Source organism: Chlamydotis macqueenii, chromosome 14 (genome assembly GCF_036417535.1).
Source record: "Chlamydotis macqueenii isolate bChlMac1 chromosome 14, bChlMac1.mat, whole genome shotgun sequence".
Lineage (NCBI taxonomy): Eukaryota > Metazoa > Chordata > Aves > Otidiformes > Otididae > Chlamydotis > Chlamydotis macqueenii.
In genome coordinates, this window is record NC_141569.1 from 1,123,677 (window position 1) to 1,145,621 (window position 21,945).

Here is a 21,945-nt window from a genome sequence, read left to right on the forward strand (position 1 = left end):
TGCAATGCAGGTGGTCATACAAGCACGTAAGAGTCGTTGCCATAAAGAAAAGAGAAAACTGAAGTCTTCCACATGTGGGAGCATTGCCTGGATGGAAACGGACAGCCAAAATACAATAAACCTCTGCTGCTAGACCTGAAACCCCACTAAGATTGGAGTGCGTGATCAGCCTTGAAACGGAACTTGATTTTAGATCTGGGTCTTCAAAGGGCTCTTGAGTTGCAGGTCTGCTTGAACCTGGGCTGAGGATCCCAGGGGATCTTACCCTGCTGGGGTCAGATTAAATGCTTGGCCAGCCCAGTCTGGCTGCCAGCAGCGACTGGAAGAAACGTATGTGAGCAGGTTAAGATTACAGTGGTATTTTCCCCAGAACATCTTCCCAAGCCGTTAAGGACTTCTTGAGCCAGAGAATGTTGTCTTTTGTCTACCCTCCCTTGACTGATCTTCCTTTTCTGTGTGTGTCCAGTGCACGTAAAGTTCTGCTGTCCACAGCATCCTGTAGCAGTGACTTCCACAGCTCTGCTCTGTCTTGGGTGAGGATCAGCCTCCTTTTTTTTTTCCATTTAATCTGCCACCTACAAGTTTCATTTTATGCCTTCTATTTCTTGTATTAGGAGAGACGGCAGACAGTTGTTTCTCACTCTCTGTGCTTCTTGTTATTGAATAGCCCTTTATTTTCTCTTTCTTTCACGACAGAACTATTGCTACCTACAGTAGTCAAGATGTGGTTGTACCCTGCACTTGTACCTAATGATATTTTCTGTGTCTCTCCCAGTGATTCCTAACGTTCAGTTTGATATCTTGACCTTTGCAGTGCTTCAGACAGATCATGGAGCTGTGTATTACATCTCTGAAGTCACATTTGTGATCAGAGCCCATCGTTTCATCCGTAACATTTTCAAAACTGTAGTTTGAAAATGTGATAAACGTTCATTTGTTCAGTAAATATCTTTGTCCAAAAGCCTCCAGAAGCCTATAAGCACCTATATGTAAGCATATAAGGTGAACTGAGGATGTTTTGTCTGCAAGACCCAGTAGAGCACCCTGGAATGCTGCTGCAGTACTAAAAACCCCATCCCGCTGCCCCAGCTGGGCAAATATAACCCGGAATGCAGAGTGGTTTAATACTATTGCTTACGTTAGATAAGCTCAGTAAAGTCCAGGAAAGAAATGGATTTATGGCGATGGCTTTAAATATCCCTCTTGTTCTTTTTCAGGATTCTGAAGTGATTTCTTTTGAGAGACCTTTTTCAGGCTTGTCTCTGCAAACTTGAGAGCTGCGATCCAGATCCTTGTGTGTAACCACGTGGCTCCAGATTCCTGGCCTCCAAGAGTGCTCTCCAGCACAAGCTGGGAACGTGGACCTGTTTTAGCCTAAGGAGCAAATAGAAATATAAGAGCTCACCACATGTATCTAATATAGTATGGTTTTCCTGGCCAAGACCTTGACACTGAGGAGATGCTTGATGCATCAGAATTCCTTACCATGAGCTGTCAAAAACTTGGTGTCCTTTCATTTCTTTCTCTGCAGCATTCTCAGCCTGCAAGGTGCCCCGATGGAGAGTCAAGGAACTGAGAGACTGCAGTACTGAGGTAGAGAGGGTTATAATTCATATGTTGTCCTGGCTGAGTAAAAAAAAAGAGGCAGGAAATAATACTGCCATCAATGATGTGATGTCCTTCTGTCTCTATACCCAGCATGGGGGCCCTGGAGACTGTTGTGGAGTGTGTGAAATGCAGCAGTGCAGGAGCTGGGATGGTAAGGCAACATTGACTCTCCAGGTTTGTATGTGGATCCTGCAGATTTGTATTTTCATGGGCTTTTTGCAGGGAGGGATGGTGGGGAGAGGAACAGAGGGGCTCGTTGCACACTGGAGATGTGGAGCTGCCCGTCTGCCTGTTGCTCTAAGCTGAAAGACCAGAAATAATGTTGGCTGTGGTTTTGACTCTCTTGACTTCTGTATTACCAGCTACGTACGCCGCTGGGATCTTGGGGACAAAACATGACCTTTGACTGGTGTGCTTGAGGTCCTTACATGACATGTGAGTAAGGTCAAACACAGCAGAGAACCAAGGGAAGGATAAGGGAGGATTCTATTTTTTTTTTTTTCTCTCTTAACAGATTTCTTTTGAATGTGGAAGCTGTGAGAGGTGCCCAGGAAGGCAGAAGAGATTCTGACTGAGCCAAATGGAGTCTGGCACACAGTGAAATATCAGTGATATTTCTTGGCCTGTGAGTTAATTTGGATCATCCCATCCCAGCTCAGAGGCTGTGACTGTGGCTGAGTGCCCTCAGCCTCCACCTCCTAGTAAGCAACCCTCTAGCAGGAAAGGTGTAGAGAGGCACAGACAGACAAACCTAATCTGGGAGACCTGGAGGAATGTCTGGAATGTGGGAGATAACGCAGACGGGTATGTACGAAGCTGATTTGGGGTCACTAGATGGTGCTGTTGATCTTGAAACGAGAACACACAGCTCAGAAGAGGGAATCTCTCCTGAACTTGTCCCCAGAGCATCTGCCCAAAATTATGGTTGACTGACAGCGTCTTACATGCTTCCCAAACACCAAATGGACCTTCACTTCAGGGTCTGACAGTGAACCTATAGAGATGGAGGAGTCCAAGAAACACAGGAAAATCAGGAAGGGAACAAGATGGGGCTGTGGCCTTAATTCTGCCCTTCCCTGTGCCTGTGGGAACCATGAGGCACAGGGGAGAATATTTTAAAGCCTGTACTGCAGAAGAAGAAGATGTGAAAGGTGACCACCACAATAGGCTACTTTTATGTGGAGTACCATGTATTCTCTCCTGTCTCCATGGCCTTGGTTGCCTGCAGGTGGTTAACAGAGCTCATGCACATTGGGAGAGATGCAGAGCATCATCTGGGGATCAAGTTCATTGGGTTTAACAAGCAGAGAAGTGCTGTGGGCAGGCAGCAGGTACAATAGCAGTGTACAGCAGCAAATCACATTCCAGGGCAAGGCACTGTAGACAAGCTCATGGGGCAAGGGCATCTGGCATCATTGGAGCAGAGCAGCTGAAACAGTTAAGTGTAGGCTGCCTCGCCAGCTTTATATGCACATGCTTGTGGAGCTCTTCACTGAACATACTCCTTCCTGAGGCATCTCAGCTCCAACAGCTCCAAACTTTTACTACTCCTCCTACTGGGACATAGTCTCAACTTTTGGATCAGCAGGACACAGAAAATTTCAAAGTACGTTGACTTTTGGGGCAATTTTTTTTTCCAGGAAAAAAAAAGAATCCAGGAAAGAAGGAGAAGAGGGAGAAGCACAGGGAGAAGCAATCTTTGTGCAAGACATGCCCTGGAGTCATGGTTCCTGGGGAGGAAACAGCACCTGGGAGTGCCGATAGGATTATTTTAAAATGCTGCTGCAAAGCAGTGTATGTATACAATATACAGAAGTTGTAGCATTCAGTTTGTCTGCTGATTATATCCTGTTTAAGAACCAGAGACCCTCATTTGGTAAGGACTGTCCTGAACACTGGCAAGGCCTGGTGAAAATGTTCAGGACACTATTTTTCCTTGAATTGTATCTGGCACACAGTTTTCCCCTCTTCTCTTTAAAGGTAAGGCTCTAACGCATGTCCAGCATGAGGGCAGGCAAGCAGAGACAGCTCATCCTGTATCAGGTAATATAACCCAATGGGATAAGCATCCTTACATCCTGTCTTCTTTCCTCCCTCCCTCCCCAAAATGTGGCCAACCCAGGTACTCCAACACCTAGCTCCTGTGGCACTCTGGGCCCTGACCTGGTCCATGACCTGTTGATGTGGTCCAAGTCACCGCAAAAATCCAGCTTTTACTGTTTACTATTGCAAACACTTGGCTGAGATCCAGGCTAGTACCATCCACTTGGGCGTGAGTAGAGCCACAGCTGAACCTCAGCTGCACGCAAGAAAACCCCACGTGTATACTTTTTATGTCTTTTTTGTTAAGGGACCTGTATTCAGGTACGTGTTGTATTATTTCTAAATTGGAACTAACTATCCCATACTTAAGGCTTCATCATTCACACCAAATGTTTAGATCTTGTGTCTGTTGGGATGGTTTTTAAAGGATTTGAGAAAAGAGAAGAAAAAAAAAGAGAGAAATTTCAGGGTATCTCAAGTTTTACACCTGGTGTAATCTCTCTGTGTAGCTTTGTTTCTTATCATCGCTGTGATACCTGAGTGCCTTCCTCGCAGACATGTTGGCTTGTCTGTCTTTTAGGGATGACTGTCTGAAATTGGGCCCTAACATGAGAAGGATCCCTTGAAAGCTGTATGAAAAATACAGAAGAGGTGGAGCAGCACCAGGATGTGCTGTCACAAGCACACAGGCCAGGCTGTCAGCCTTCCTTGGCCCCCCTTCCAGTACGCAGCTTTCTCCAGAGCTGAAGGATCTTCTGCTGCAGACCTTCATGCTGCTCTGCATAAATAACGTGCTACAGGCAAAGCTGCGGATGGAACAGACAGTACATTAAAGAAGGCTGATGAAAAAAACTTCTAGTGTCCACCCACAGCAGGATCAGCAGTAAAAAGCAGACTGCAGGTAAGAAAGAAGACAACCAGGTAAAGATGGTCTTCCATCACATCTCCCTGTCCTGAGCAACCCACCTGGAAGTGGAGGGAAATTATAACCCTGAGGACAGCTCTTCCCAAAGCAACCCTGCAGGGCAGGGCAGCTCTCACCTGCCATGCCCCTCTGTTTTTAGGACACAGCTTGGCCAGCGACCCCACAGAACAGTTCCAGTGCTGTAATGGCATCCTGCTCCTGCTGCCAGGTATTGCTAAGGGTACATTAACGATAATAGCTAGGCCTCCCTTGTACTGCCCCATCTGAAGACTGCAACCTGTGGTTATTTCAGGCTAAACTGAAAGATCTGGATTTTCAGGTTTGCAAGCGGTCTTTCTGATGTCAAGGAAGGGTAAGTGATTTGATGCCTTTTAAGATTTTTGGCCCTGAGTTCATTGTGGCAGAAATTACTGACCGGTGAAAGGAGGAGCAGCCCTGTGAAGAGCTGTGTGACAGCCATGGGGTAACGCAGTTGAAGATTATGTTGTTATGTCAACGTGCAAATTAAGATTGCATAGGAAATCTTTATTGTGTCAGTAGCTTCTGATTGCTTGACTGCAACTGTGCTCTGGCTCTAACTGTGTTTAAAATGCAATTTCCTAAGTTTTGTAAAAGCCTACTAAAAAGAGAATTCCATTAAGGGAAACCATGTTGACTCTGGTTTCTTCCTCAGTTCTCCCAGTACAGCTATTTCTAAATCACTTGTAAGCTTTTTCAGCTAGGCGAGTATTATACAGCGAAGAGTTGAGCAAAGTAAAATGATCGATATTGTAATGGACTTCTCATCCTAGTACATGACAGAAATAATAAATGTCATGATGTACGACAGCCCTTCCAAAGCCCTGTGGAGCCAAATGAGAAGCAGTAAGCATATATCTCCTACTTCCTACCCCTGTTTTGCTTCTCTGTGTCTGTCCTTTGTTTCCTCCCACATTTATTTCCCCAGTAATGGAAGACTGTAATTGAATTAAAAGCGAGTCCGTACGCATGAGAACATGCTGTGGCTGCACTGCTCCCCTTCGACAGACCTGGGTGGACTCTGGTAACTGCAGTCTGCTTTGTGAGCCGCTCAGTGCTCTGTGGAGCGGGTTTTTGGGTGATTTTGACCAGTAGCTGTGTACTGCTGTTGGCATTGCACCAGGTGAATGTACAGGCAAAAAGCGGCAGCCCCTTTCACTATTACCATGCAGTATTCACCCTCCTGCTCCAGCCTGTTTGTTGTTCGGGTCGTGCCAAAACGTCATTTTAAATTTTGATACTGGTTCCCATTTTCAAGCCAAATCAAACAAGTGTCTTATCTGCATCTGTACAGCTCTTCTTGGCTGCAATATCCGATCAATTAATGATGTCTTTCTTCTGCCAGTGACACCAGCCACCACACTCTGTGGGTTTTCCTGCCTCTGCCGCGTCATGAATCCCTGTGCGTATCTTCTCTATGCTGCATTGCCAAACTGCCAGTCTTCCCACATTTAAGGCCACCCTAACAAGTAATTGCTTCTTAAAGATATTCAGAAAATAAACAAAGCAAAGGCTAGAAAATTAAATAAACACTATTCCTGTTTCCTAGGAAAATTTCAAGTGGAGTAAATGGGAAGGATGGTTCATGATACTTAAGTGATCACTCTGCTCTCCTCTTTTTGACTTTGACATCCATCAGTGTGTTATTTCTATACATACAAGGTTGCAAATTAACAAGGTCTCTACTACAGAATGCAAAGGAAGAAAAAAAAAGATTGTTAGTTTCTCTGGTTTCGCTTAAATACTCTTGTCACATGCTACAAGTGTGTCACCTTATATTTGAGTAAACAAAAGAGCTGGTAGGGAGATGAGAAGAGAAACTGAAAAAAACCCACTGATTTTAACCCATATCAGCATTTACAAATCTATGGTAATTAATACTGGTTAGTTACTGCACCACTGCAGCAAACTGGCCCAGACAAATGGCAAAGATGGAGCCCTTGCAGAGTGACCTGCGTTGGGCAGAGTGCTGGACCAGGTGGCCTCCAGAGGTGCCTTCCAGCCAGAATTATCCTGTGACAGAAGCCCAAATGCCCTGACCTCACTCACTCGTAAGCTGCACTACTATAATCCTATACCTTGTTTTCACACACGAGTCCATTTTATTATTATTGTACTTTAGTTAGCCTGTGGCAATCCACTTGACACCACCTCCGTAGACAATCTGCTTTAATGTTAACAGGATTGCAGGGGGATGTATCCTGATGAAGCTATAGCTCAGCTAATGTAGTATTTGGAAAACTAATTGTATCATGCAAATAGGAGACTTTAAATTTGAAAAGAATCTGAATGCATATGCACTGTGGAACTGTATTTACAGTTTTTCAAAGGAGTGAGTTTTGTGGGAGAGGGAGAGTGAGAAGGAAGGTGAACATGACATTTTGACAGGTAAGATTAATTTTACCACTATACCAGTTCTTTTTTTGTTTCAATTTGTCTCATTTTCAGCAACAGAATTTAATTTTCTTACTTTATGAATATGAATGCAGGTATTATGAATACGAACACCACATTTCAAATTAATGGAGAGACAGGAGCACTAAGAGGCTATCTACCTTTAATTTTGAAGAGTGGGTGTTCAGGTGAAGAAATTTTGAGATTAGCTGGTTTACAGCACCCGACACATCTGACTTACAGATCAGCCCCTGGACACAAGGACAGCCTGGAACAGAAACTCGAAGGCGTGCTGTGACCAGGGCCAGCGATGAACTACCTGTGCTAATACATATGCCAGTCTTTTCAGGCTTTGTGACTCTTGGTACAAAAAAAACCTCAAGACTTTTAACTCTGTTGTGACACACAGATGTCCTCACGTGACAATTCACACAAAAAAGTAGTTCACTCCCATCGCATATCAGCTGAAAAGGGGTTGTTGCTCCCTGGCCCTCAGAGCCCAGCAGCATTGGGAACAGTAACTCTGAATTGTGCCTCATCTTAATAGGTATGGAGACAGGAAAAGGGGCTGCTGGTTTGGTTTTTTTTTTTTAAATCAAAGCTGACAGGGGCTCTCAGCCTCGTGGCACACACAATAGTAGAACATGGAGTACATTTTTCTGAAACAGGGCCTTCTGTACATGGAGGAGCACTGGTAGATGTCGCTCCTCTGTGGCTCAGGTCTGGAAGCCGCACAGCCGTGCTTACACACCCCACCTCCCAGCAGGTTTGGTTCCTTTGCCCATGGCATTACGCCTTTCGGTTCTTTGCCGCCCCAGCGAGCCCCGTCCGGGGGCAGTGAGCCGTGCTGGGTGCGGAGCCCACCCAGGGGGGCTGCCCACGGCCCGCGCTAGCCCCTTCCAGCCAGCCACAGCGCCCAGCTCGCGCCTCCCGCGGGGCGCCGGGCCCTTCCCGCCCGCGCACAGCCATTTCACGCGGCCGCCCGGCCGGGCCCCTCAGGTTACAGCGGCAGGCGGGCACCTGCCTGGGCGGCGCTCGCCGCCCTTTCCCCGCCAGGCGTGCTGGCGAGGCCACGCCGGCCCCACGCGTGACGGAACAGCCACCCGCGGGCGGGAACAGCCGCTCTGGCGGGCATGAGGTCCGCACCGGCCGCCTCCATTTTGTGACGGCCGGAGCCCCCTCACCCGCGGCACGCGCGGGAGGGCGCCAAGGGCGCTCGCGACCCACTTCCTCTCCTCACGGCGTAGGCTCGCGGAGGCGCGCGGTCCCAGCGCGCGTGCGCAGAGGCGGGGCGGCGGGCCGAGGGGGCGTGGCCGGGACGCGGGTCTCGCGAGAGCGCGCGGGCTATATCTGGGAGTGGGCGGGGACGGCGCTTCCTTTAGTGCGTGTCCGCCCGCAGCGCTGCATACCGCACCGCTCCTCCCGCGCGAGCAGGCCGAGAAGATGGAGGACAGCGCCATGGACATGGAGAGCATGGGCCCCCTGCGCCCCCAGACCTTCCTTTTCGGTAACGGCCCGTCGCCTCCCTGGCCCCGCGCTCCCCTCGGGCCCTCCCCTCCGCGCCCTTAGGCCTCGGGGCCGAGCGGGAGGCGGCCCGCGGCCTGGTGCGGGCCTTGCGCCTCGCCTCAGCGGAGCGGGACGGGGCAGGGGGCCGGCGGGCGGGGCCCTGTCGGGGGAGGGGGCGCGCGGCGGCCGCGGCCCTTCCCGCTGGGCGCGCTCTCCCCGGCGGCGCGCGCCCCACGTGGCGCCCGGCCTCGCACGTGGCGGCGGCGGCGCGGCCCGGCCCCTCTGCGCCCTTTTGTTCGCCGCCCGCCTTCCCGCCCGTTCCTAGGGACGCGGGAGCGGCCGGGCGGCGGCCGCGGGGCACGCGGCGGCGCGGGGAGCACGTGGAGGGCGGCGGGGCCGCGGCGCCCCTTGTCCCCGGGGGAAGGCCCGGGGGGGGGGGGCGGGGGGAGGGGGGCTGGGGGTCCCGGGCGGTGGGAGGGCCCCGGGCGGCGCGGAGAACGCGGAGCGCGGGTGGGCTGGCGAGGAGCACGCGGGGAGCTGCGCGGCCGGCAGTAGGCCGCGGGCTCGCCGGGGGTTTTCCCCGCCCCCGCGTGTTCTCTGCTTGTGTGCCCGGAGCGCCGGTGGTTTTCCGCGCAAGCACAGAGCCTGGCAGCAGCGAGTTTTAAAACAACAAGCGGTTAGCGAATACCTGCGTCTGAGCGAAGCGGTGTGCACATAATTGAATGGTCTTTTCCCAGGCTGCGAGCTTAAGGCAGATAAGGAGTATCAGTTCAAAGTAGATGATGAGGAGAATGAGCACCAGCTGTCTTTGAGAACGGCAAGTATTTTTTTGCTTTTTAAGTTGCCCGTTTTAGGTTGTTTTTTTTTTTTAATCGGTGATGTGTGATGTCATGAGGAATGAATTTTTTTAACATGTAAATTTATTTCCTAAAACCTGCTTCTTTTAGTGGTAAGTGTTCTTATGTGAATCTGAACAATAAGCTGTTTTTACTCGGAATGGAGCATGCCATGTCACTTTAAGTATTTACTGTATTGAAAAAAAGTTTAAAATGTCTGCTGATGCTTCATCTCTTACAGCAAGCAATGCAAGGCTGGAAAAGTTTAAAAATGAATTCAGAGCAGATTAATAAATACATAATAAACAGAGTTAAGGGCTAGAATGTACACTGACCTGCAATAGTTCAGATGCTACAGGAGTACAAGAGGATAATTTGTAGGAATCATGCATAGGCACGCTTTAGTAGACTTTATTAGTAACTTTATTTTGAAAGCTTTTCCTTATGTTCTCTAAATGTAATTCCAGTGTTTTTTTCCAAAAGCAACTAATAACAAAATCTAAATGAGGCAAGGGAAGGTTTATATTTTTATTGTCCTTAGTGTTGCCCTTTCTAAGGATGTAAGTGGGAAATGCTGTTTTTCATTCACTTGATTGATCTAGCACACTCCTCACTGAGCAGGACACTCCTGGAAAGCAGGATCCATGCACTGAAAGTTCTTGGATGTGTCCTTAGATCTTTCTGCTGCAACAGCGACCAAGACAAGTATTTCAAGGCTTTTGTTCTGGGCTGAGCATGTTACTTGGGGTTAGCAGCAAGATAATAGGCCCCCTGAACTTCACAGGCAAGGAACTGCAGAGTTGTAGCACCTCTCTACTTCATGCTTTATTGCTGTGTTTATTTAAGTATACACAAGTGTCTTGATGATACCTGGAGACAAGAATCTTGTAATTGTGAGTTACTTTCCACAGAAGAATTGCTTCCTGCAGGAGATGTGCATAATAATGCTCTCCGAACTTGCACAATGGTACTTGTAACACTTCAGTACAGGCATTACAGTTTCATGAATCATGTGTCTTCAGTCCTTGCATTTTGAAAATTACAGCCTGGACTTGACAATGACTAATTTATTCTTAATTACAGTTTCTTTTGAGGGAAGAATATAACAGTACAGTATGTATAGGACAAGTTCATATGAATATTTCTCATACCTGAATGCTTGTCATGTGGATGAAATTAATTAGAGCGGTACTTGAGTTGTATGGCTTTATCCAAATATCATGTTTTTGGAAAAATATGATAAAGAGGAGAAATGGGGGTTGAAATAACAAATGACACACTGGAAATATCAAAGAGGCTTGGAAGATCTTAGACATAGCTGCAGGCAGAGCAAGGAGTTGCTGGAAGGTAGCAAATACCCAGTGGCAGATCTGTGCACCTGATAAGACTGGATGTATAAAGATTGGCTGGCACACGTCATTTAAGATACAAATGTGGCGATGGAGTTGGTGTGAGGTGCAGAAAGAAGTGGGGAGAAAAAAAGGATAAAAGTGAAAGGGGAGGAGGATTGATGCATGAAGAGGTAGAAGGTGGCGTGAGGGTTTCTCCAGATGTTTTACTAGCTGAGAATAAAAAGAGGAATGGTTACTGCTTCATTACCTGCTTATTGCCAGTGTGCTTCCCTTCAGTGTAGAAATTAAAGCATGTGAATGGATACTTGCCAGACAGTAAATAAGTTAATAGTAAGTGCCACAATATTGCTTCAACTGGTGCAGAAGGCAGGAGTATGTGGGAGTGGAGGGCATGCTCTTAAGTTCTTGTCCTAGTGGGTAGTCCCACCAGCTGAACAATTCAGCTTTGTTTCTAACCCATTTGAGAGGTGAGATCAGAGCAGCAATTTCACCTCTTTAAATTTACAGTAAAACAGCTTGCTAGGAGTAGTGAATCCTATATCCTGTTTCTCAGCCTTCAGTCTGATACGTCTAGTCTGGATCATGACAGCCTGCCTAAAACCTCAGCTGTTGGAGAATGGAAATTTGAGTTCTGTGCCTCTGCTTGAAGTTTTTACACCCACATCTTCCATGGAGGATGGAAAGCTTTCTTTTCATGGGCATTGGGAAAGGAAACAGAGAGCCTTGTTCACTAGTCTTGGGTGTAATTGTAGTACTTCAGGGAGTTCTTGGTTGACACATCTCTTGCATGTAATCCTGACTGAGATGCTAGAGGTTCAGAGAACTGGAATTTCAGACCTGTCCCATGTCTGTCACTCATCTGCCTCCCTGCAGCTATGATTTTTCTGTCTTCAGAAAGTGACAGACTTGTACCCGCTGTAAAGCATCCAGGCACTTGAGTTTTGAAATGCTCTGGGACGGCAGCTCCCAGTCCTCAGTGAATTAATGCAGAAGGCAAATGCATAAATGACAGTACTGAACTTAGCAGTTGTTAAGACTCAACTCCTTATTGAGTGTCAAGGAAGCAAAAAGTGTGTGGTGTGATAAAGTGAAGCAGTTGGCAGATGAAAAGTGGCAGGAAGGGGAAGGATAGAGGCCTACACAAAAACTGAGAAGGGACTTTTTTTGATAGCGTGTAGTGACAAGACCAAGGGGTAATGGCTTTAAACTGGAAGAGGCCAGATTTAGATGAGATATAAGGAAAAAAATTTACTGTGAGGGTGGTGAGGGACTGGCACATGTTGCCCAGAGAAGCTGTGGATGCCCCATCCCTGCCCAGGGTAGGAGGGTTGGAACTGGGTGATCTTTAAGGTCTTTTCCAACCCAAACCATTCTGTAATACGATTCTGTGGTTCTGTAGTAGTGACAGCAGTTGTTTCCTTTCCTCTAGGCACGTGCGTGTACTGCTGTACAACCAGTCAGAAATACAAACTTCAGTCTTGAGATACGATACAGTGAACGTTGTTAAAGGCTTCAGAATGTGGAAATTCTCAGAATGTGCACTGTTCTTCACAGGTTACTTTAGGGGCTGCGGCCAAAGATGAATTACATGTTGTAGAAGCAGAAGCACTGGACTACGAAGGCAACCCTATTAAAGTAGTACTGGCATCCCTGAAAATGTCAGTGCAGCCTACGGTAAGTACAGGAACTTGTAAAAATCTACTATAAATTGGGTCTTGGGTGAGAAAGGCAAGTTAGAAAAGGTTTTGGTTGTCTGAATTTTAGTGAAACTGCACAGTGGTCAGTGTGTTCAGATAAGTGTCCTTTTTGGCATGTATACTAAACACAAGCTAAATGAATTTTTTTGTGCCTAGTAAACTTAATCTAGTGATCTGGAGATAATACACTTGTTTGAATTAGGCATTTTTCTTAAGAAGTGATAGTAATTATGCATGTCATCTTGCATGCACTTGCAGGCAGGTGCATCTGTAGCCTGTGTTGCTTGCTTTGAGCCTTGGATAAGAAAAGTGTAGCTTTCCTGCAGGTCCCAAGCTCTTAAGAGATTCTAAAGATGACTGCTGCCCTTTCTTGGTTGAAGGGCACCATACTTGTTCCTGCCATCTGGAATGTCGTTTGAGTCAGTGTTGCTGATGTACAGGAGGAACTGCACCATGCTGGGGGCAGGTGTGATAGATAATGTGCAAATTGGCATTGCTGCCAAGCAAATGTGGATTGGTCTGGCTTTGGAAAGTGTGCTTTAATTAGGACAAGCAGTGAGAGTGTAGTAAATTCCTGTGGCTTATTGACCCTGATTTTACTCTAAGCACTTCTAGACTATTGTGTCACATGAAGCTTGGAGTAACTGTGTTAGCCTTGGAGTCTACAGAGGTTGATGCTCTTGGTTTTATTTGAATGGATTGTCTGTTAAGCACACCTTGCCTTTAATATTTGAAGAAATAACAATGTTTTTTTCCTTAGGTTTCATTAGGTGGCTTTGAGATCACACCACCAGTGGTCTTGAGGTTGAAATGTGGTTCGGGGCCTGTTTACGTCAGTGGTCAACATCTTGTAGGTGTGTATTACTCATTCCCAATCTGTGATCTTGCTACCTGTCAGCACCAACAGAACCTAAGTGATGTCTGGTATCTCAAGCAGTACTTTCTCAAACACCAGCCCTATGAATCTTTAATTGGCTATCCTCAGAAGCATGAGGACAAGAGTTCACAGAAACACTTGCATGCCTTTTCTTGCCGCTTGCTTTGCAATTTGAGTTCTAATTTCTCTCCTTAAAAATGAATGTTAGGTTCTTGGTGTTGGAGAGCTCACAGCTTTTTGCTGTGAGACACTGCTTATCAGTTGAGAGTGTGAGAAGACTGACCACAAAATAGTTTTGAATTTGCACTGAAAACTAAGCCAAGTCTAGCCTTCTCCTTTGCAGAATCGTCCCTGAAACTGATCTTTCTCACTAGAAGGTCTCTTAAACATACCTCCTTAGAAATTGAGAACATTTATTTCTGACTTTTCTGTGGCTTCTGTAAGGAATGTTACAGGCAGTGTATGGATGGTTATTCACTCATTTTGGGTTTCAATGTAGTAGTATCTGCATACAGCCAACTGGAAAAGTTTCTAATATCAGTGGTTAGATTGTTAGTAGGAGGAAGCCTCCTTCTATCAGTTCAGCACCTCAGTAAGACCTTGCCTGTTTAGTTGTGGGTGATACTCTTCTGTTTGTTTCTTACTAGCAATCTTGCTTTAACTACTGTTAAATGAGTTGAGTTTTTTTTTTTACACATTGCCATCTTTTTCTCAGCATTAGAGGAAGAACCAGAATCAGACGATGAGGAAGATGATGCAAAAATTGTGAACACTTCAACAAAGAGACCAGCAAGTGGAGGAGGAGCTAAAACACCACAGGTATATATACTTTCAGTCAGCTTGTCTGTAGAATTTTCTTTTGATTTGATATTAATGCTGCCTCTAGGAGTAAACAGTTAGATGACTTGCTGTGATTTACTTAATATATGATGATATATTGGCATCTGTGGGGAAGGATTGTTTTGTGCTTGGGCCCTGACAAGTACTAAACTGTAGAAGTGCAGTTCAGTGCAGATGGTTACCAAAGCTTTGCTGGAGGGTCTGATAGAAGCCTTGTTTGTGGAAGTTTTGTCCAATGTAGTAATTGAGTGTGTGCAGATTCTAGTATAAACATCACTGTATGGTGAGAGTTGTAAATGCTGATGGAAGCTGTAGTGTAGAAGGAAAGGTTTGTGTGCTGTAAAATCAATAGCACTTGGCAGCTGCAGCTTGTTGATTTTCAGTTAAATGGATGGAAGTCAGACTTGTAATTATGCCACATTGTTTTGGATCAGGGTTGTTGCTTATTAAACAATGGTATTGACAGTTAACATGCTTTGTATTTTTTTAAGAAAAAAGCAAAATTATCAGAAGAAGATGAGGAGGATGATGAAGATGAGGAGGATGATGATGAGTATGTATTCTTGTTTTGATAATGTATTTTGAAATCTAGGGTTAATTGTTTCATAATACAAATTGTAACACGATTTAATGCTAAGTGAGCAAGCTACTTTGTCTGGACTATGGTACCTAAAAGCCTACAGAAAACTGGTGAGGGACTTCTGACAAGGGCATGTAGTGACAGGACAAGGGGCTATGGCTTTAAACTGGAAGAGGGCAGATGTAGATGAGACATTAAGAAATTCTTCACTCTGAGGGTGGTGAGGCACTGGCGCAGGCTGCCCAGAGAGGCTGTGGATGCCCCATCCCTGGCAGTGCTCCAGGCCAGGCTGGACGGGGCTCTGAGCGACCTGGTCTGGTGGAAGGGGTCCCTGCCCAGGGCAGGGTATTGGAACTGGATGATCTTTAAGGTCCTTTCCAGCCCAAACTGTTTGATTATTTTCAAAAGTGGAATTCTCTTAAGTTTATCTCTACAATGCAGTCTATAGTAGTAGCCAAAGTCCGAAGATACATGCCTTCAGTATTAAAACAGAGGGGAGTGTATTTAATGGCTTTAACAGTAGTAAGTAGAGTATTTGGCCTAACACCTTGCCATGTGTTAAAACAAGGTATAAGGTAGACTTGGGAAGATTACTTGCTTCATGAATACAACATTTTTATGGGGGCCAATGTGGTTAAAGCTGTGAGGATGAATCTTGAGTTATGGTGAGTGACTAACTTTCTAATTGTAGTGATGAGGATGACTTGGAGGATGATGAGGAAGAAATGAAAACACCAATTAAGAAAGTAAGTGGCATGTATATATATATGTACATGTTATGATGCTCTTCACCTGTGAAGGATTAAATAGTCTGTTTAATGAACTTGGAGTGATCAGACCAGATGGACTCAGTATCTGCAGCTGAGTTTATTCAGACAGAGGGAGCAAGTGCTAACACCTCTTAACTCACTAATAAGTGTTAGTTAACTGTCCATGTTTTGAGTCTTCATTGAGGGTTACTATGAAGACCCCTGAAGCAGAAGTGTCTGAGTGTGCATCCAATCCGTGTTTTATTTACTTGGCTGCGGAGGAGTGGCTGGGTTCTTCACAGTGTGCATCTGCACACGTGCAGTTGTCAGACTGGTATGATTTTTGTCTATGGCTATTGGACAACAAGCAAAATCTTGCTCAAAGTGGGTTGTGCTTTGCCATTTCAGTTAGTCCTGCATGCTGTGAAAAAGGTCTTTTCAGCAACCTAACTTTCAATTAAAAAATGGATGCAAATTTCTGAGCCCATTGAAAAGGTTCACTTCAGGCCGCCAAGTGCTTGAATATGAAATCAGCCCTTGAGTGCCATCTGGTGGTAAAATAAACTGTAAGGCAACTTGGCAACTGCGGAGGTAGAAGGTAGTAATTTTTTTTAACTTGTGTGCTTTACATATCTGCTGTTTAGAAGCAAATGTTTAATGTTTTACTTCGCTATGTACTGCTCTGTCTTAATGAATTTCTCTGGGTGGTAGAGCACAACAGTTTAAGGTCTGGTGAAGACAATCTGAACTGCAGATTTCCTGCTATCTAATCAAATTCAGTGTGGCTGAACAAAATGGTCACTTGATTTTTCTAGGAACATAATCACATTCTTACATATGCACGTGGGATTGCCCATGCTTATCCCAGATAGTATTTCTGTATGAAATACCAAACAGGTTGTGCTGCAACAGGTTTGTTTTTGAGTTTCTGCAGCATACATACATTTTGCTTAAATAATGGATGCTGATCATATTGCAATGAGAATTTTTTTTTTGTTTGAGATTAAATAGTGTGTCACTAAGTCTTGAGTATTATGTTAAATGAGCTTAACATTTACTATCAGTTTTTTGGGGCAGATGAACTTAAGTGCTTTCTTTTCAGCCTGTCCGTGAGGCTTCAGGAAAAAATATGCAGAAAGCAAAGCAAAATGGAAAAGACTCCAAGCCGTCCACACCGGCATCTAAGTCAAAAGTGAGTGAAGACAAATGAGTAAAACAAATGTTTGTTCTAGTGTGAAAGCTAGTTTTCTTGACGAACAGTAACTTTAATGTACTAACCATTAAGTTTTTTTTAAATCTTAATATGAAGTGTGCTGGGGCTGCTGTTCATTGCTTCCTGTTCCCCTGTGAAACTCTTTAGTGATAAATATTTAACTACAACAGCCAGGAATCAAAATCAGACATGCTGTCCCTTATAAGTATCAGTGATCCCACAGTTTAAAATACAAGTCTATTTTTTATGTAGCTGCCTGTACAAGAGGATGAGTTCTAACTGTTGTCACTGCAGTAAAACAGGAGGGTGCTAGGAAGGGAGTCTCGCTTAACTGATCCATTTGAGAGCCAGCAGTTTTCTTGTTCAGTTGCTTTGTAGTTGTCAAGCTTCCTTATGCAGCTTTTCCTTGCTGTGTGTACTTGAACATGCACGTAAGGAAGGCTGATACAGAAATTAGTGTGGGATGGATGATGGCAGGAGAGCATCTCAAAAGCAGTGCAGATGTGTGCCTTTTAAAGCATGACCTAGTCTGGCTGCTGTTGTGGAGTAAGCTCTAAATCACTGAATGTCTGGGTTATTTTCAGTTTCATTTCTGTTGGGAGAAAGCTGTGTAGGCATCTGCCTAACTGTATTAACTGTAGTAACTTCAAACTTAAATGTTTTCCTTGTCTGAGGAGTGCGTTAGAAGCACAAATTTAACTTCTGTGACTTTTTGAAAACTATCTGAAGTATCTGTTTGACAGCTAGTTCTTCTATTCTGTGTAAATTCTACAGTAGATTTTAATGTTCTTGGGTTTTTTTCAGAAAACTTGATCTTGTATCCTAAGCAGCTTTATGTATGTGCAAGTTTCTAATAAAATTAATAATTTTCAGACTCCAGATTCCAAGAAGGATAAATCCCTAACTCCAAAAACACCAAAAGTCCCTCTGTCGTTAGAGGAGATTAAAGCAAAAATGCAAGCGTCTGTAGATAAGGTGAGTTTTTGGAAACTTCAGGTTTGTTGGCCTTATTTTTTATGTTTCCACAGATTGGAAGAATTAGATGTTTTTAAGAAATGGTTAGGTGCTACTGATTGCTGTGCTGGTATTGGAGTATGTTGATGTTGAGACTTAGAGAAATGAAAACTCACTTGGGACAAAAAGAAGCTTCTGTACTCGTGAGAAACAAAAACAGTGTCTTTGTTTTTGTGTTCCTCCAGTAGTGGTGATTAGTAATTTGGTATTTCTTAGTGATCTGTCTCAGTTAAAATTAAAAACCCTGACAAAATAACAAAGTATTCGGTGATAATTCATTCTAAAGTTGTCTTAACTAATGTACACATTTTAGGCAATGAGAGTAAAGCAGAGTTCTTTAGATGCTTGGAATTGCTTGGTCTTAAGGCAGTATCTGTGTTAGCTATCCAGATGCTTGTAAGGCTGTATAACTTCCAGAAGGGGGAGACAGGTGCTTGTGGTATGTGTTAATGAATCAATGATGACCTGAAAACATTTGCTTTCTGAACTGGAGATCTGGGGTTAATTGAGTCTCTCCTCAGTGGATGTTTCATCTTTTTGAAGGTCGCAGGGCAGTCACACAGCTTTTGGTTGTTACATCTTTGACTAGCACTTCATGTTTATGCATCTAGAGTATTCTTCTTAGCTGCTATTTAAGTACAAAAAAGAAAATTGCATTTTAGTTGTAGGCTGGTTCAGTAAAAGTATAGCAGGTAATATAGCAATTCTTTCCTCCTTAGCCAAGTTTGGAAACCTGTGTGCTAGCTAGGGATGCAGTTCAGTACACACCTGTACCGCAGAATAGCTGGTAGTGACGACCTGACATCTAGACTGAGTTCTGCGTTTACTTCACTAGCTGAGGAGTGTGCTTATAGATCACTTGCTCGTTTGTAACAGAACTAGATTCTTTATTGGAGACTTATTTTTGGCTAAAGCCTGCACTGATGTCAGTGCTATGAAGAATTCTGGGTTTTTTAGTTTGGTCTGAGATGACAGTCTTTCACCTCTTACGCTAGCAATCAAGTAATCTAAAGAATGAGGGTTATCATCTTATGCTTAGATTCCTGATGTTTTGGGGCAGTTTTATTCCAGGAATGCAAAATAAGACAGTGTCTCAACACAGAGTGGATGCAGGGTGAGCAATAACATTGTGATTGGGATCAAAATGCATATCCTTAAATTGTGAACCTGACAGTGATGGATGGTATCATTCTGCTAGGTCAAACTAACCTTGGATCTAGTGAATGCTAGGGTGGTTTTCTGCATGACTCAGAGGAGCCATGATTAGTGGTGTTTCTGCAGTGTAAGCACAAGTGGCTGAGCTGCTCACAGTAGACAGATGTCCCTATGGAGGGAAGCACGCAGACCAGATAACTGGCAAGGAGCTTTGGAATATACTTTCTGTTGCTGAAGTGTTTTTACTGGGAAGTGCTGTGTAAGCACAAATACCTAGAAGCAATATCAGGCAGCCTAATTTAATATTTTCCAAGATGATGCTAGAGCTGTACCTTAGTAAGGCAAAATGTTTGTGCATTGCTGTATACAATAGCACTTCTAGCTGACAGCCAGCAAGTTAGCAGCTTTAAAAAAAAATAACTTTATTAAATTACTAGAGAGGGACTGCTGTATTATGTAGTAAGTAGATGTCAACAGGCTAATAGAAAAGCATCAGTGCTGGACAGAACCCAGGGGTAAGACATTGTCCAGATCCAAGCTTTTTGGTTGCAGTATTGCAGTTTCAGATATTGCTAATGTAGCTTTGTTTCCTTTGAACATGAAACTGCTGTCCTCTGCCGTGTGCAGAGTAGCAGCTCAGTGTGCTATCGTAATTGGCTAGGTGTATTTCAACTGATGTACCTAAAAAATAAGAAAAATATTACTCATGGGGAGTACGAAAGTAAATTGCTGTCTGTTAATAGTGTAGTATATTTTGCCTGGAGATAGGAGATGTGAAGGTAAACCTAGATCCATGAGTTACTGAGTATGCTTTGTGCATTTATGTGTACAAAGGCAATTTCAGAGATACAAGCAAATGTCTACAAACAAGATCATTTTAAGTGGCGAATGCTTGCCTTTGTGTTTTTGAGCATAAGCAAAGATGCTTGTAGTGCCACTTCAGTGTGTAGGCACTCATTCCCGTGAGAAATAGCTGAGTGCTATAGGGAAGCAAACTTCTAAAAATGATTTTAAAGCAGATTGGGAGGTTGCAAAGTGGGTTGAGTAAAGTTCCATGTGTATTGCAAAGGATCATCCATTGCAAAGGATTTAAGCTTCATAAGAGTTATTTATTGAAATCATTAAATTACCTGCGTACACTAAAGCTTGCTTCTTTCAAAATAGGGTTCTTCCCTTCCTAAGCTGGAACCCAAATTTGCCAACTATGTTAAGAATTGCTTCAGGACGGAGGACCAGAAGGTAACTGAATTTATTGGAACTTGATAAAGTCCAAGAACTTTTATAACCTGACTTAGGGATTCTTTTCCACTTCTTAATCTTTACAAGCATTGGACTGTTTCAAAGGGTTACAAACCACAAACAATACTTCAAATTAAATAAATGGGAACGGTTTTAAGGGTTTAGTTGGCTTAAGATGGGAAAGCTAATATTTTATTACATTTTTCCAGCTTTTATATGGTTGGTAAATTATCTCTTGCTTACTAAACCCACAGAATTTTCCTTTTGGCACCATATTGGCTAAGGAAATGAGCTGTGGTTTTCCTTGCTGCTGAATTTGGCCACCTAGGCCAGTCTGCTGTTCAGCCTTTTGTTGGGGAGGGTGTCTGGGAGGGGGAACTGTTTTGTGATTGAGATTATGGCTTTCTTGTACACTTTCTCCCAAAGTCAACTGAACTCTTGTAAGGGGGCAAGCCAAAAGGTGGTATCAGGAAGCAAGTTTCTGAATTAGTAATTACTCAACATATACTAGGCTAAAATATGTCTTAGATTTCCCTATCAAAATTCCTCTAAGTTAAAACTTTCTTCCAGTGACAGAATTCCTTATGCTTTCCTGCTTCCTTCAGTGGTTCAGAGTAAACTTGTCTGATAGACAAATTGATAGGTTCTTGAAAGAATGTTTAAAAGCAGTTCGCCTCAGCTACTGGAGTTGGTCTGACATTAGCCAGGGTAGGCAGAGTTCAGCCAATATTTGCCTAGCTGGTCCACACCCATCCTCTCACTTACCTTCACTGAATTCTTACTATTACAGTGAATAACAGTCTTCTAGCAGAAGGACCTAAAGTGTTGCTTTCAACTTGATTTTTCTCTGAAAGAAATGCATTTTTTTGTTGTAACTGAATGTCAGTGTTTTGTGGAGTAAGTAGAGATAGTAAACTAAAAATAATGAGAAAAATGGATTTCAATTTCTAACTTTTTGTGTACACTTCCAGGTCATTCAAGCTCTCTGGCAATGGAGACAGACTCTGTAAGAAAAGAAAACAGTTTAAACAGTTCATTAAAATCTGCAGTCTTATTTCTGTAACCATTATTTGGCTGTCCTTTTTACAAATGCTGAAAGAGCTTTCCTTACCGTGTCTGATAAATGTCATCCAGATTACCTTGCCAAGAATGTGTTGTCCAAAATGCCTGTTTAGTTTTTAAAGATGGGACTCCACCCTCAGCTTCATTTTAAGTATGTATGGAATGTTTTGATAAGGCATGGTGGTGGTGGTCGTCAGACAAATGGAAATGGTGGGGAGATTAAATGTACGTGGAAAAAATAAAATTTAGTATTTTAATAAAGTACTATCGTTTCTTTTTTTATGAGTTGGGGGTACTCTGCATACTGAACCCAGAAGATAACAGGGTTTAAAAGTTCTCATAGGAACTACTGCAAAGTATTTTAGCTACTTCTCTTTACCAAGTAAACATCAGATAGTCTCCTTTATGTTGTCAACTTCAGAAACAACACCAATTCCATGAGCCTTACAGCTACTGAGCAGATGATTGGTGAGAAGACTTAAGTGGTAAGTGGGGCTTTATTCTTGTCTGGAAGTGACCACTAATTACATAATTGCCTAAAACAGCCTTTCCTGCATCTTGATTTCTGACCCACTTCGTTGCTCTTTGGTTTATGGTTTCTGTCTAACCAAGTCGGTTTGTAGGGCTTGTGACTCCACTTGTAAATTGTAATACTTTTGATTTGGGACTTGCTGGCTGTGCTGCTTCTCTGAGGGGGCTGCAGTCTCTGAGGTTGTGTCACGTGATGACTCCTGTGAGGGTTTTGTGGAGGAGAAAATTAGCTTGAGTGCTGTAGGGTGTGCCTAGAGAGCTCACTGAGGGAGATTAATGCCAGTGGTTAAATTCCTGGGAATGATG

General features: G+C 44.0%; 1 protein-coding gene across 1 annotated transcript; it reads left to right on the forward strand.

Annotated features, from left to right (window-relative positions):
* Positions 1–8,361: 8,361 nt before the first annotated feature.
* NPM1 (nucleophosmin 1) lies at positions 8,362–21,372 on the forward strand. The gene is made up of 11 exons (XM_086758944.1): positions 8,362–8,495; positions 9,232–9,311; positions 12,237–12,356; positions 13,140–13,233; positions 13,972–14,075; positions 14,588–14,649; positions 15,368–15,422; positions 16,528–16,617; positions 17,512–17,613; positions 19,972–20,046; positions 21,018–21,372. Exons 1-11 carry the CDS (start codon positions 8,432–8,434, stop codon positions 21,054–21,056), a joined length of 885 nt encoding a protein of 294 aa, XP_086615070.1. The 5' UTR covers positions 8,362–8,431; the 3' UTR covers positions 21,057–21,372.
* Positions 21,373–21,945: the final 573 nt, after the last annotated feature.